Source organism: Lagopus leucura, unplaced genomic scaffold (genome assembly GCF_019238085.1).
Source record: "Lagopus leucura isolate 7727_CA_CO unplaced genomic scaffold, USGS_WTPT01 Super-Scaffold_100012, whole genome shotgun sequence".
NCBI classification, from domain to species: Eukaryota; Metazoa; Chordata; class Aves; order Galliformes; family Phasianidae; genus Lagopus; species Lagopus leucura.
The window spans coordinates 2,077,670-2,093,729 of NW_024962267.1; the positions used below are offsets into that span (position 1 = coordinate 2,077,670).

Consider the following 16,060-nt stretch of genomic DNA (forward strand, 5'->3'; position numbering starts at 1 on the left):
TTTTTTTTTTTTTAGGTGCATAGAAGCAAGAAGATTCTGTTCCCTTACTTCCTGACTGGAAGCCTTTGGTTTCATGCATATATCATATGGAATTCTCTTTGAACTGTAAAATTGGTAATTCCAGAAATTAATTAATTTCTGGATTATCCAATATTACCATATGAAGATATGCATAAGACATACTAGACTGTCAAGGAAGATGAACTGAAATCTCTCTTTGGATCTAGTATCCCAACATGGGTATGCACACCCTTTTTCTTCTTATGAGGCCTTCAGGGCAGCAGCTGTCTTTTACACTGTGCTTACAGTATTTAGTATATTAGTATAATGTGACCCCGATCATTTTCATAACGTTGCTGCTGAATTATTTATTTTCAAAAGCTAACCAAAAGATTGAGAGCGCACTTTAATTAAATTACTTCATCTGTTATAACAAATAAGCATGAACTATTTTCGGTCATATTTCCAAGCAGAAGTAATATATAAATCATCAATATTATCAACTTTTAATTATCTACTCCACAGCAATCCTAGTTGAGAGATTTTTTTTCTCCCTTAAATTATTCAAAAATTGTATTTTGAATTCTAGCACGCATGAGCAATTTCAGTGTTGAGATACATGAAGATTACAGACTTCATTCTAATTTCAGATAGATACATTACTGCCCTGCAGTAGTTGGCAAATACATGATTTATTTAAAATGTAACTTATTTTCATTTCCTCTACTTACTTCCACATCAAATAAAGTTTATGAACACAGTAATTTAGAAATAAAATGTCTATAACAAATAGTAGGACTACCTTCTAAAGTACATATAGCATAAAATATCCACCTACAGTTACATATTTTAGCAGAAAATGACAACTTTAATAACCAGCAAACACACTGGATATTCCCAAATGCCCCATCTTCATCCCAGATATCCTATCTCCTAGCATTGTATTTGAAAAACAGAACTTACAGTCCTTACAGGTGTGCTTTAAATCTTAGACATAATAATCTCATGAAAGATGGCTTCTGAACAAAGATGTGAGTAAAAGAATCAAGGTACATGGTGACAGATGCTCTAGAGCATTTGGTTGAACTGATGTAAGATATGACTGTTTGAAGCCTTAACTGTACACCTCTGCCAGTTAGAGTCCCCGGCCTAAGAGAATATGTCCCTGCTTCTCATTTAACTGTGTACAAAATTCAGTATCTCAGTATAAATCACCAGTGAGTGAATTTGAACTAATTTAACAGGTTCTGATTTGGGGTCAGTAAGTCACAGGAATTTTCCCTTCTGCCCCTTGCTACAGATGTTGCATCCAGTAGAAGAGTTGGGTAGAGATATGGCATAACAAGGTCTTAAATGGAGGTAGCCAGATGTGCCCAGGGTCATCTGCCTTTGCTGTTAACTGACAGAGCTGAATCACACTTTCTTCATGTAATTTTTAAAATCCATTTGGTCACAATGACTGAAAGTAGCTGTGGCTATTTCTTGCACTGAGAGCTAGGTATGTAAGATATTAAATGTCGAAACCCTGACGAACTATCAGTGTTTACCCTTGAATAATTTTAAAGGATGAAGTTAAACAATTTAATTATTTTTAGTCACATATAATGAAGAAGGGCTCACTACTGTTCTCATTTGGAGAATGCTGCTGAATCGCTGTTAAATCTCTCCACTGAAGTACTGTAGATCCTCTTCTACAAGTAGGTAACATGAGTTCATATCTTTCTTTCAAATATTGTCCGGGCATGCTAAAATAATTGCTGAATTAGCCTTTGGCACAGTAAGACATTTTTTTGACACTTTCTGGAACACTGAATGTAGGTATTCAAAAGTAGAAGGTTCTGATGTCATTTATGTTTTTGATTATAAAATTAAGAATTAATGGAAAAAGTTGGCAAAATAAGCTGCTTTATTTGTGAAGATGATGCTTATAACTGAGAGCCTGCTCAGATTACAGCATTTCTGAGGCTAAACTGTTATTAAGAAACCATGGAGTATGGCTTAGAATAATCAGTTCACGTTTATGTTACAAAGAATAATCAAAACATGAGTTCTAGTTTATCTAAAATAAATTCCATTCTTAAGGTAATCCTGGAAAGAAGTACCTGTCTACTTCTTTAAGATCTTCTTAGGAAAACTATTTACACTGCTCAATACTAGTGTCTGTATTCAGCAAAGAGCTCAACAATATAACAAAATTAATGTGGGCGGGTAAAAAAAAACATCTGTTTTGAGTTATAGGCCAGTTTAGGTAGGGTTGGGTTTTTTTTGTGTGTGTCTCTGGTTGTAAAAAATCTGACATGTTTTCACTACATGTTCACAAGTAGTGACTATTGATCCAGATTTTATTCAAATTTCTCAAAAAAATACGGTAGCTTGGGTAGAAACTACGTTTGAGCATAAACTATATACACGTCCAGAAATTGATGTTTGCCCTAAGATGCCATCTCTGAGTTAAAACACTGAGGATATGTATAGCCAGTGAACTGGGTCAGATAATGTGTGAGGCAAGGGACCAAAATATTCTGGGAGTAAAACCAGCTTTGATCCCTTCTGACAACATAAGCAAGGCCTTTGCACAGAAGGATATCAGAGCTGGGAAGTCAGCCAAGAAACTCTGTATTCTCTTCTATCATAAACCATGCCAAGTCACAGCTGATTTAACTATTGCAGATTGTCAACCAATTAAAACTTTTTAAAATCTTTTTTTTTTTTTTTTTTTTTTTTTAAGCAATTAACCACTGTTTTTTATTTCACTAGAAGTGAACAGGATAGTTTTGGGGGATTGAAGGTCTGAGAATTCAGGTGAAATCTAGACCAAATGTATCATTTCAGTTGGAAAACAGCAATACTTGTAGAAGAAACTTGCGCAAAGTGTCTTATTTGCTAAGTGTAAAGAAAAGGCCATTAAAAATATAGCATGAAAGGTTCAAAATTAGTTTTTAGTTGTTTATTTTTTCATAAAATCTTAAATTTGATACATCCAATTAAGAATTAGCAAACTGATGACCAGTAATCCTTTGTCTTCTAGGTATATAAACCTACTTTAAACATCACATCTGTATGAGAACTTTTGATCATGGCCTGAACTTCTAATTGACCACCTAAGGCAAGCACCTAGTCAGCTGTAGGAGCACAGGTGAAGGCAATTCAGCTGTGCTGCTGGAAGGGGTGGAGCCTGGCTGCACCTCTCCTAGATCCCGTTTAAGTGCTGATTGCCACTGAGGAAGGATGTCTTTTTGGAGATCACTCCTTGTGGAGTTTATTGTGAGCCTACAACACCAGTGAGCATTTTCCATTTATTACCTTTCCACCACAATAAGCCTACTTAGCTTAACCTCTGTACACTTACAGGTTGTACAACATCAAAATACAATTGGAATTCTTTTTTTGCATGCTAGTAAAAGGAATACTTATTAGTAACAAGCTTTACAACACAAAGAATACTACTGTGAGGTTTATAGTATTGGAGACTTATGTACTTACATCAACAATCAGAAAGTCCAGCCAGCACCAGGCATTAGTAAAATATATTTGAAAACCATATGCTACCCATTTTAAAAGCATTTCCAAAATGAAAATGTATGTGAAAACTTTGTCAGCATATTCCAGCATGGTCTTGATAGTTTTACGCTGTTCAATATATATATCTTCAAAAGCCTGTGGGAAAATAAATAAATAAATAAATAAAAATTCAGGTATTACTAATGTTTCACAGTGTAAATGATTAAAACAAGCAGGTGAGATGTAATCTTTCTCCTTGTTTTCTGCATCATCATTTTTACCTATTTATCACCCATAACCATGCTGCAAATTGGAGCATTATTCAGCCTTGTCTGGGATTTCTCCAGTACGGTGTATTTAATGACATATCCTATTTTACTGTAGGAAGGGGAGACAAACTCGAAGCATGATTTTCTTTCCTGTTGTTGTATCAAAAACTGTTTGCACATACATACACACACATGCACACACACAAAAAAAACAACCCCAAACAACAAAACCCTCTCTTAAACAAAAATCTAATCTGAGCAGTTTTATCCTCCATCAAACTCCTGTCTAAAAGTTGAAGAGTGATGTATTTGCTCCAGTTTATACTATTCACAGTGCAGAAGATGATCACCTTCATTAAAGATGGGAAGGTGAGTAATGTGAATCCTACTGGAAAACAGTTTTTTGGTTTTATTTGCTATCACATTCTTCTCTATCTTCTGCCTTCAAAACAGCAACAAAATGAAGAAATGTTTGTCAATGTTTTTTTTGTAAGCACCATCCAAGGAATGGCAGAGCCCAGAATGAATTAAGGGCTTGAAATCATACCTTTAGCTGTATACTCACTAGTAACAGATTTTCTTTGTAATCAAAAATTTTAACAAACATGCTGAAAATTGGTAGACAGTTTGAATCTAAAGTCACTGGCTAAAATAACACTGCTCTAGCTTTGCAGGGGTAAAACAAAAGTATCACTGAAGAACTGCATGTAAAACAAACATTTTCAAGTTTGAGCCAGTTTTAGTAAATAAATCATGAAATCGTGGAATAAAAGTAGTACAGCTCCAGTCAAAATAGGCCTTTCTGATGTAATTTGAATTTTGCTGTTACTTGTGAGAAGATATCTAAACATTTCAGCATCTGCAATTTTTTACTTTTAACTTACTAGTGCTCCACTGCTGAGGAGAATCATGAAGACAATGAAAGTCTCAAACCAGTTGTGCTCAACTATGCTGTAGCAGGTTTTTCTAAGATTCCACCAGATTTTTCCTTTGCCATCCTCTATACTTACTTGGCAACATGGAAATTTCTTCACACAACCTGCATTAAATTAAGAAATGTTAGGATTTAAAAGCAAATTATTCTCATGTAAAAAAGTATCAAAATTGTTAGTAGCTGTAATTAATTTCATAATATTTTTTTAAAATTAAAATAAATATCGTGATCCTATTCCATGTGAATTTAGATGATTAGTAATTTGGATTGAAATCAGACAATACTAGATGTAATTAAGAGTAAACTATGCATTCATATTTTTGACCATTGATATTTAATCATTCTTCTTGCTGGTAGTCTCACAGAAATGAAACTCCAAATTTTAAGGGCATTCATTTTCGTGTAATGAAAATGCATTTTAAGAATGGAAAAGTTAATTAAGTTCCTTAGTTACAAGATACAGGCAGTGGTCAGGCAATGTTACTCAAAGCCCAGGGAAACCTTCTTCTGGTGTCTGATTTCCAGCGTTCTAGGCTTTGAGCATTTTCTTTTTCACTGTAGGGGACATGAAGTTCCAACAGATTTTAAAGAGTCCAGAACTTAAATAAGTCTAATAATAGTGCATTTTACACTAGTAGAACTCTAACACATCTCAAGTCAACAGTTATTGTACAACCTTCTGTAAAACAGGCTTCTGGTTCAAGAGCTTCTTCTGGTTCAATTTCTGCTTGCTCTCCCTCTCCAGGAGGGGCAATATCAACTGTGCTGCCTTCAGATGAACTGGATGCATTTAGTTTCTGCAAGTAAAGTTCCACAGAAGAATTTTTTCTCATTAGATACATATTCTGTAAAAATTATACTGAAACAGAACTTGCCAGTCTCTGAGTTTTGAAAACCACTATGTTTACACTGATAAATATGCATAAGTAAAACCACAGTAATGAGGTGTATGTTGTATATTTCTATTTCTCAGTTTACCTTCTCATAGGAAACAAATATGATTTAGCTACTGACCTGATCCATGTAATGTCTTCAGAATTCGAGGGTCAGTGGAGCTACAACTGCAGATCTTACATATACCACACTCAAGCTATTTTCTTTTCTTTTTTTTTTTTTTTACTATACTAGTTTACACTGCAGAAGTGCCTCAGACTTCCCAGGAAAATGATCTAACAGAATGAACTAAGCGTACTAAAGGAATTAATCCCCACAATTATCTACACATCCACTGCAGATGGTGTTCTCACAAACCTAAAGCATATCTGGATGAAAGAGTTGTAAATTTAATACTACATTTCTGCCCTGGAAAGTACAAGTTACCATCTTTGAAATCTCTTTGAATTCTGATTTCCTGTGAAGATTGAGAGACTTCCTGAGGTCCCTTCCATCTGAATTTGTCTGTCATTCTACTATTTGTATGTAGTCAAATACTATAGTCCTCACTATGGTAAAAGCACTCATAGATGCAAAAACTCCAACAAAGCAGCTCACATTACATAAATCTTCTCATCAAATAAAATTTGGATCAGGAAAAACTGTGTATCAATCATGTAAGACTGCCCATAATTTTCTTCTTTTAAGAAAGCACAGTTAGAATGGACAAACCTATTACAGTTGAATACAGTTAATGCAAAAACTGAGCACAGAACTTACAACTTGTTTTCATTTGTCAGTATTGTTTATGTATTAAATTTCTTCATCCAAAATACATTTTCTTTATTGTGAAATAAGGTTTGTAAACTGAAAGCAACATTAAAAAGAAAAGCATGGCACTGAAGTTCTTCTGGTTTATACTGCGTAGCAATCATTAGTTTCTAACTTGCATTTCTAACTTAAACACTGAAGTTGTTTATGAGATAACATAACAGAAATTTCTACAGTTTTCAGCTAAGCAGGTCTGGCTGTGAAGTTTGACCTCTGTTAGAGTTTTCTGTACAGTTTGAGAGAGAATTCTCAATACCAAGCATTTTTCTCATTTAGCTTTCGAAATAGTGACGTTTTTAGAATACGTATTAAAAAACTACTTGTTCAGATGATTTGAATTATTTTATTTCAAATAACAGATGAAAACTTTTTAGAAAGTAAATACTATATATTCTCTCTTTCAGAGAATTGCTGCAAATTAAAAGTAGTTATTCAGTTCTTCAGTTCAAACCAAGTCCTTTCAGAAAAAGGCAATGGGAGCTGAGAGATTTTTTGAAGCAAAGGCATACATTTCTTTATATAATTTGGTAAGTAATTCCTCTCTCATATTCAACTCACATGAGATGATTTATATTTAAAAATAATTTATGCTAGGTAATATGTAATTTCAGGGCTGTTTCAAGAAGCCCTTTTGCTCTCACATGCATCCGTTGTCAATATGGAGTCAATCAGACCTCAGCTTACACAGCTGTAACTGAATTGTGACCAAAAATAAAGGATGTGTTGCACAATGGAAAGGTTTCTGACAAGCACACTGATATTAGTTTGAAAACCATTCTTTCCCTTTCCAAATACCATGATCTGTCATACCTGGAAAATCGCATTGACAAATGTGAAAAGATTTGGATAAATACCCTGAGATTTCAATATTTTCAGTGGTTAGTTTATAAAACTAATCACTAAGCATGTAAGCGTCAATGTCTCCCCTTTCATGCTGTGCTTGCTACTGTGATTTCAAAAATTTACATACATAAAACATTTATTGCTGAATTGCCTATAACTGAATGATTTTACTGCTGGTCATGCAGTAACTGAACCAAAATGTTCTGTGCTTTGCATAGTGGAAATATTTTAAACTTTGCTTTCTGTATTACATTTACAGACCAAAATGCACTCTACTGTAGACTATATTAAAAATCATTAACACAGCACCTAATTATTCACATATAAGGTTCTTTTTTTTAAAAAAAAAAAAAAAAGGAAACAAGATTTATAAGTCAATTTTCTTACATATCGTGGTAATAAAAGAAATAAAGATTAGGAAAATTGTCACAGAAATTATAGGCAGTTTCTTCATTAAATAAAACCTAAATCATATGAGAACAATCATCTGCTACTTAGTGCTAAGTCTCATCTGCTAAGTTAGAAAAAGTAAAAGTCCTTTATGGCTTGATCCATCATCATTAAATCAATTACTGACTTAATAGTAGAAAGAGAAAAGTTCATAGTGAGCATAAATAATTAATCTTTATGAGTGCCAATTAAAAGTAGTCAATTCTTTAATGCCTTCATCCCATGCAATCAGATATCTGTTTCAGATAGTCCTGTTAGCATAGCTGCTAAAAACAAGTGACTGAATTGCAATTTATATACAGTAAAAAAAACTATGATTTTCTTAATTATTCTTCAAATAAAGCATTCTCTTCATTATTTTTCAAATAATCTCAGCAATTGAATTACGGAAAAAACCATGAAGTTACTAAAACTGCTCTTCTTTGCTCCAAGTCCCTACATTATGAAAGAACCATTAAATTTTAAATAAGGTGACCTTTTTTCTAGCAATAAAGCTAACGAAACTAAGGAAACTCAAGAGACATTCCTTTCAGCTCATACATGTGCTTATCAGCCTCTAGAATATGCCATGCCCTGGAAATACTTGTTTATGTCTTCAGTGATACAATACCACATTTTTCTTTACAAGGATACATTTGAAAGCAATTGCTTATGATGCAGCATTCTCAAGTCCTAGGTCAGCAAAACAACATGCTTTTCTAGTGCAGAAGCCTGAGCAATGCTGTGGAAATCACACACAGAAATAAAATCCCCAAAAAAGACTACATCAATGGGATTATATTTTTCAGAAAATACTGTCATAAATCTTACTGTTTAAAGATGTAATAAAAAAATGCTTCATCACCAACCCAAACACTTGGCTAAACATACATATAATCAGCCTCCATATCATCCTTTCAGAGCAGTGCATCTATTTTCAACAGCTTAGATCATTAAAACAAGCTTTGACCAACAGCATGTTAATGTGCCCATTTACGAGAAAATGCATTCACTTAACACCCAGTCTTGCTCTCATGTGATTTTGTTCTATATTTCAATAAGAGCAAGAGCAGGCAACAAAAACTTTAAGCTTTACAAACTGCTTCATGATTCAAGTGACAGTAAAAATAAAGGGATTCAGCCATTACAAATTGCCTTTAGTAATTTAGCCATGTTGTATTGTCCTTTGAATCTTTAAAGCTGCACTGTAATTAAGTGACGAAGTATCAAGTAATGGAGTTTGATGATTCCAAAGAGATTCTAAACTTATTTTAAGTCTCAAATCTTATAATATTTGATGTTTATATTAGGAAAACAACTTTAAAAAAACTTTTTCCGTAGAGCTTTATTTGAGTTTGAGGCATATCTTGGTTTAAAAATTTATCATTTAAATTAGAGACTTTTCAGAACACACAGCAATATAAATTTCTGTTGGTATCACTGAACAATTTATACTACAGTATAATGTCAAAGATTACACTGCACAGTAGTACAAGTGGAGCAGTATGGTTGTTCTTTTGAAGCTGCTGAGACTGCCTGAATGTACATATACAAATAACAACTTTGAATCCAGCTGTAGGACTGAAATCTCAGTCTCAATAAAATTTTGATTTCAATTTTTACTGGGATAATCGGAACTTCATAGTTTCATATAACTTCAGGTTCTGTGTAATATTTCCTGTCCTATTCCCAAAGCTCTGCCAATGAAGCTGTGATGGACATTATATTCACTCACAGTGAAAAAAAAAACAACTAGGGTAAATCTACACACTTATAAAATTTATACATTTTATAAAAACAGTGCTGACTACTCTACAGATATGCTCGTTTACTCTGAGTAAAATCTGCCAACTCAGTCACAGACTTGGTTATTGTGAAACACATTCAAAAATATCACTGTTTATGTTGGAGTTTAACATTTAAGAAAGGATTTTTTTATTGAATGGCACACTCTGAGAATTTTTTTAGAGGTTTTTTTTTTTTGCTAAGTATAATTTCAGCAATTATGAAACTGTTCTTCCTGCAGTTTATAAAACTCAAGATATGCACTGCCCAAATGAATACAGAATGTAGTTCGTAGCATCTTGAGGACTTGCATTACAGTGCATTGCAGATTTAAAAATATACCAATGTAATTTTTATACAAGCTACTGTAATTAGTTAAATTGTATTTATTAATTTCATTCATTAAGGAACTGAAGTGTGGCAATAATCACTACATAAATGACCTAGCATATTTCATTAAATATATACATTTATAAGGGCTGAATCAAAAAGGGCTGTTTTTATTTTTTAAAAACTGTGCATGCTCCCTTTTTTCTTTGGCCTCGTTGAAGTATAACATTCCAGTACTTTTATGATCCATACTTCATAACCTGCAGAACATGCAGTTATTGCTAAAGACTTTATTATAATATCCAGAAAAATCATTAGCAGAGTTAAAAAATGTATGTTGGGGCTGCCAATCCCACCTGACCATGCTGTGATGTGAGTCCCATGACTCAGCAGAGAGCAGCTGTGCATGTTTCTACTATCTTGCAATGGATAGGGAAGGAACATAGCTGAATAGCATGCAGGCCAATCAAAATCCATTAAAAAGTGATTATATATATATATACATATATATGTATAACTTGCTTAGGTAACCTGTGTGAAAGTGGTGACACGTTGCTCTACCTGGTTAAAAAGCACCAGAGCTGCATTCTTGATTGCTCCAGCTTGGTTTTACCCCTGTGAGAAGTAAGAATGGTAGGTAGTGAAGTTCAAGACACAGGATCTCTAGTTTTCTTCTTTTTGGAATTTCTAATTCAAATATGTCTTTAACACAATTAAAACATAGTTATTAAATAGTTTATGATCAGCTGGCAAAAAGGGAAATACATACCACCTGGAATGCTCTACAAACCTTTCTACAGAGCTTGTTAGTTTATTTTACTAAAATAAAAAATGCAGGAACTAGACCTAGTACTCTGCACTCTGAAATTGTGAATCAGAAATAAAAATGCAATGATTAAATTCATAAAGTCACGATTAGCAGATTTGGAAATCATTCCAGTGTTTATAGAGTGCTTTATGTGTTTTAATGAAAATTTAAAGGTTTAAAGGTTTTGGTTTAACATTCTCATCTTCATTTAACTGGCTATGTGACTATGTTTTTTATTTGAAAAAAATGTACATAAAGTAAGCAACATATTTTGAAGATATATGTTTTCCCATTCTTTCTTCATACTTCTCGTAATAGTGGTGAAAGTTACAGATGGCAATGAAAGTAAAAATCTGTAACTTAAGAAATTACCATCACTGATTTGATCAGTTCGGAATTTAGGTGGTTGAATATTTTAAAGGAAATGTGATTAAAAAAGGATCTTCCAAAAGATTCACAGATCAAATAACTACTGGGTAAGTTTTGGCTAAGAAACTCATTGAAGCTTCTCAGCAATGCTTAACTTCTGGCACACAGTAACTCTGTTTCTTTTTCACTTAACTAGTCACAAAAACACAAGTGACCCTGATCAGACAACTGAATTTATTCCTGGGTTTGAAAGCTCAGTAGATTAGATGTTGAAGGATATCTTCCCTTTTATTAAAACCATGTGGTATGACTTCAGAAGTTGATTGAGCAGCCTTACTTCTCAATGCAAATTTATACTTACTGTAAATTTACTTTAGATATAAAGACTACTGGAATTCTGCATGATAGACGCCTGCAGATATTTCTTTAGTAGTGAAACCAGCTTTACATAGCTGAATAACATCTTTGAAATTACTTTTCTATGTTGAAATCCAAAACTTTATTCAGAAAGTTGTGATTCAGAGGTAACGTGCAGTTATTAAGTAGTACAAAAACACAACTAGTTAGCAGTCTGATTTCTAGTAAGATTAACATATTCCATTTACATCACTAGCAAGTATAGTATACATCATTAGCAAGTATATTTTGTAATAGAAACATCATCCACAAGTTAACTTTAAAAAACAGCAAATTAGCTGCCAAATCATTGGCAGAACTATTATTAGTTACTTCTCTTTTTTAAAAATTATTTTTAAAGTTATTACTTTTTAAGTTAATTATCTTGAATATCATATTTTCAGCACAGAAATTTGTTATTTATCTCACTGGCTACTGCACCTCTGTTTTCCTGTAGTAGGTACTGATAAAATCCTCCTTCAATAAAATCTTCACTTCTTTCAATTACTTTCAGGCAACTATTATGCTAAAATAAATGGTAACTTTTAATGTCTTTACAATAAATCCTCTTTCTCATCCAGATCTCAAGTTTCGCATATTTAGTTTTTCATTATCCACTTATACTTCATTGTACAGTTTTTCACGAAATCTTAACTTACTTGCTCTGATTTTAGAGTGTTTTATCATCTGTGTAAGGTAATCAATCACATGCAAAAAGGAAGCTACAAAAGAAATATTCTAGCATAGTATATGTAAAGATGCTTTTCATTAACTTCAATAACGTTAAGTATAATATTCAATTAAGACTGCAGGTTTATGTGTCAGGTGTTGAGACAATAGAACTTGAGCTTTCACCATGTCAGACAGCTACTTGGGTAACTTCAAGTACATGATGTCAAGTCATTGCAAAATAAGCAAAGAAAAGGCCTTTTCTGAAGCTGCAGATATAAAAACTAGAAGATGTATAGGTTAAGATGTGTCTTGGGAGAAGTCAACTGTAATTTGAAAGCCAAAGTAGATTTGGAGAGACTTTAACACAGAATTGGGTTCTTGAAGACGCTATCTGTTTTTTGCTTATCCTGAACCCTTCAACCTGACTCTTGTGATACAGTTCTGAGTTCTTTAACAAATCATATCTCAAGTACATCTTGATGACAAAATAAGTACAGTGAAAAGAAGTCTGAAGTCCCCTGAAGGCTGGGGAAAAGCTTTCCTCCAAATAATGAATAAACTACCACCTTATTTGGGAATTAGCAATAGTAGAATTCTGTGGGTTTGACTTCTGGCCAGGCTATCCTGATGAACGTGACATTGCAGTCAAATTCTTCTGAGTACATACAGTCTTTTTTTTTTAACCTAGCATTACATCCAAACAGACTTCCCTAAATTTCTATTGATATCTATGAGAAAGATCTTGTTTAGACCTGGAACTTACAACTGGGTTCCAGAATACCTTCTGGAAAAATCGAGAAGTTACTTATTTATTAACTGGGAAATTAATTAGCAGGTGTTTTTACAAACAAGGAAAAAAATAAAGGAATCAACCTTCCAAAACCTTCCAAAAGTGGCTAGAGTTGTTTTGTAACACAACATAACAGATAACAAAAATAAGAAAAAAATAGCATTTACTTCTCAGAAACCCACAGTCATATATTCTGTGGCATTTTGTCATGGGCATCTTCCCACCCCCTGCTTCTGTCGTGACCTCTTGTTGGTGACAAGCATAAAATAATCATTCTGCTCTTAACATCAGCACCAATCAAGAAAATTCAAAAAAAGATAAAGCTCATTTTACAGTTCAAGCTTCCCAGAACTCTGTTGCCAAAAATATAAATAAATGAATAAACCAGTTATTAAGGGGGATATCTCCTAAGGGAATTTTAAGCATTAAGCACTGCTGCAGTTAAGGCAGGGGATTTCGCCCCATCTCTTACCCTCCTTTTGAGGACCAGCCCTTCTCCAGTCAGGAATGTTGTCTCAGTGATATCCCTTGAGAAGCAAGATAAAGCAAATAATGGTGTACTTTTCTAAAGAGGTAACTTCAACACTGAACCAATATGTCCTTACTTTCCCTTAGAAGAAAATCAGAGGGTACCAGGAGACATTACTGTTGACTTGGCAGAATAAGATTAGGAATTCTGGTAAACTCCTGTCACACATCAGAACAACTGTTCATATATTACCAAAGCGGGTGCATTTTTATGAACACAATAAAATAGAAGTACTTAATCTTTTCTCTAAAAATCATCCAGAAAGAGTGGGATAAAGAATACAGAGCAAAAATGAAAATCACTACAGAATTCACATTTTTCAGAGCACTATTTTTTAGCTAGCATTCACAAGATGTACTCTTTTGCTGTACAGATAAATGTGACATGGTAAACAGTTCTCTGTGAGCAGAACTTGAGGGAAGCACTATTGCTCCGGCTTTGCTATGGTAGTGACCATGACACTGTATGGAAATCTCAAGGCTCTACTGATGCCCTACATTTATTTTATCCCCATTGAAAATTTATCCACAACATCTTAACATGTATGTACTTCATCATTCACTGGTTGATTTTCCACAGGCACTTGTAATTTTCACTTTCATATTGTTTTTACAGACATCTGGATTTTATTTCTCTTCCTGCAGCCATAATGACGCTTTTAAAGTTCATTTAAAAAGGCAAAATCACTTTTGATTTAGCATAGCACTGAAAATTCAGAGTAACCTTAGAAAAAGGAAAAAGTATGATGCCTGAAACAAGAAGAGATGGGAATGAACAGAGCAACTGACTTGTGAAAATACCTTAAAATTGCTACCTTAATTCATTTTCGTAGGATGTACTTACACCCTTCAGTTTGAAAGCAGAGGAATTTCTGCATTAATGTTGCAATTAGTTCTCTCCTCAGCTATTCCAATAAAATACATAGTGGTGCACTGTTAAACTGATCCATATAATCAATCTTAAAGAAGAAACTATGAAATAATACCTATGGGACAGCTGTTTAAATTATATTGCTTCAATGACATGCCTTGTACATGCACTGTGGCAGAGAAGGTAGTAAAGACTGTTAGGGAATCTGGAAACAGATGAGGATGGCAACCTCTGAGCTCTGCTGCTGAGGTTAGCTTGTCCTGTAACCACAGCTTATTACCTTCTGAACTTCCTAATGCACAGTAAAAAGTTTTGAAAAAATTACATATTCAGAAAATTTTTAAGCATATATATTTGTAAGGCAGAGTTATTAGGAAGGCACTTATCACTGTATTTCTCAAAACTAACCACAAGGAAAGCTGAACATTTAGATTGAAGATTCATTTTAAAGAAAAAGAATCAGAACATATCAGAAGTCTTAAAGACACTGCTAAAGGTTCACTGAAAGAAAACACTTTCACTAGATTAGCTTACGTGAAAAACACTTAGCTGTCAGACCCAGAGAAAACTTGTTTTCTGATACTAGTTGAGCTCATGATTTGTATAATTTGCACTTCTCGATTCTCTTATATTCGGAAATTGTTATGACAATTTACATGCTACACCACAGTATAAATTAATATTTGTCCTGTAACTGAGCAATTCTATGGAATATCTGGCTTTTAAACTTACACTTCTTATGCAGATTAACCTTTACTGTTGCAAATAAGCTCACACACTTTATGTTACTCGTTTTTGTTGAAGAAAAAAAGCATAGTATAATTAACTGGGTCATGGTAATCTGCTAAACCCATGTGATATAGTTTGGTATTGCTGTGGAATACAGCATTATTTGAAAATAGAGCAGCTTTGCCACTGATACAGTCATGAATGCAGGATTTCTTTATAGAAGAGCTTGCTTTATAGTAAACAGATGCTTTTGTATTAATAACCTACCTAACAACATAACAGCAACTGATCCAATTGAAAACATATTTATCCAAGGTTCCTGATCTCTTAAGCCTCACAGTTCCTATATTTTTAAAAGCACTGAAAATAATTTTTCAATTTTTTTTTTTTTTTTTTTTAGTCAATGCATTTAATAGTTTGTTATTGCTCATCACTCCAGTATAGTAACTTTTCTATTAATATTCTGATCACCTGACCATGTTTGCTGGTATGTGAGCTACTTGGCTTCTGTATTTTAGGACAACTTCTGTTTCTTTGCCCAGTAAGAATAGCATAAGACTTTCACGTAAATTGCTTCTATATGCATATATACTACAACGTCAGTGTGCCCTCCAGGACAGCTTGAGATATTGCTGTACTGTGGCATTGATCTATGTCTGAATTGTTTCAGTTCAGGCAATATTCTCTTAACCCAAAATCAGTATGAATGTTACTCACAAAAAAATTTAGATAATTCAAAATGCATAATTTATTTATCATTCCTCAGGGTTCATTTTTAAAACTACTCTAACTACAGAAAAAAAATGCATTTTCTTTTAAATTTGTATTTGATTAGATATGCAAAACTATACACTTGTACATTAGTCTTCTACAAGAATCTTATTCCACAAATCCTAACCACATTTAGGTACACAAAGGATGTTTTATGAAATGTGTGCTAGCCCCAAAACTTCATTAAAAAATTGTAAAATGAATAACCATATGATACATCTTCCAAATGCTAATAAACAGAGTATTAAAAATGTAAAGTCTAAGGATTCTTAGTGTACTGTCACATAGCACAATTTTTTTCTTTGAATTGTATTTACTTAAAATAATACAA

General features: G+C 33.4%; 1 protein-coding gene across 16 annotated transcripts in view; it reads right to left on the reverse strand.

The window, feature by feature from the left end:
• The window catches only part of LOC122181708 (sodium channel protein type 2 subunit alpha-like), a 56,157-nt gene that overhangs the window by 13,304 nt on the left and 26,793 nt on the right, over nucleotides 1-16,060 (reverse strand). For all 16 annotated transcript variants that reach the window (XM_042874371.1, XM_042874364.1, XM_042874369.1 and 13 more), the window contains 3 exons: nucleotides 5,381-5,501; nucleotides 4,655-4,809; nucleotides 3,484-3,657 (listed from right to left, as the gene is read on the reverse strand). In XM_042874371.1, coding sequence (XP_042730305.1) covers nucleotides 3,484-3,657; nucleotides 4,655-4,809; nucleotides 5,381-5,501 — 450 coding nt within the window. The remainder of the gene's footprint in view (nucleotides 1-3,483; nucleotides 3,658-4,654; nucleotides 4,810-5,380; nucleotides 5,502-16,060) is intronic.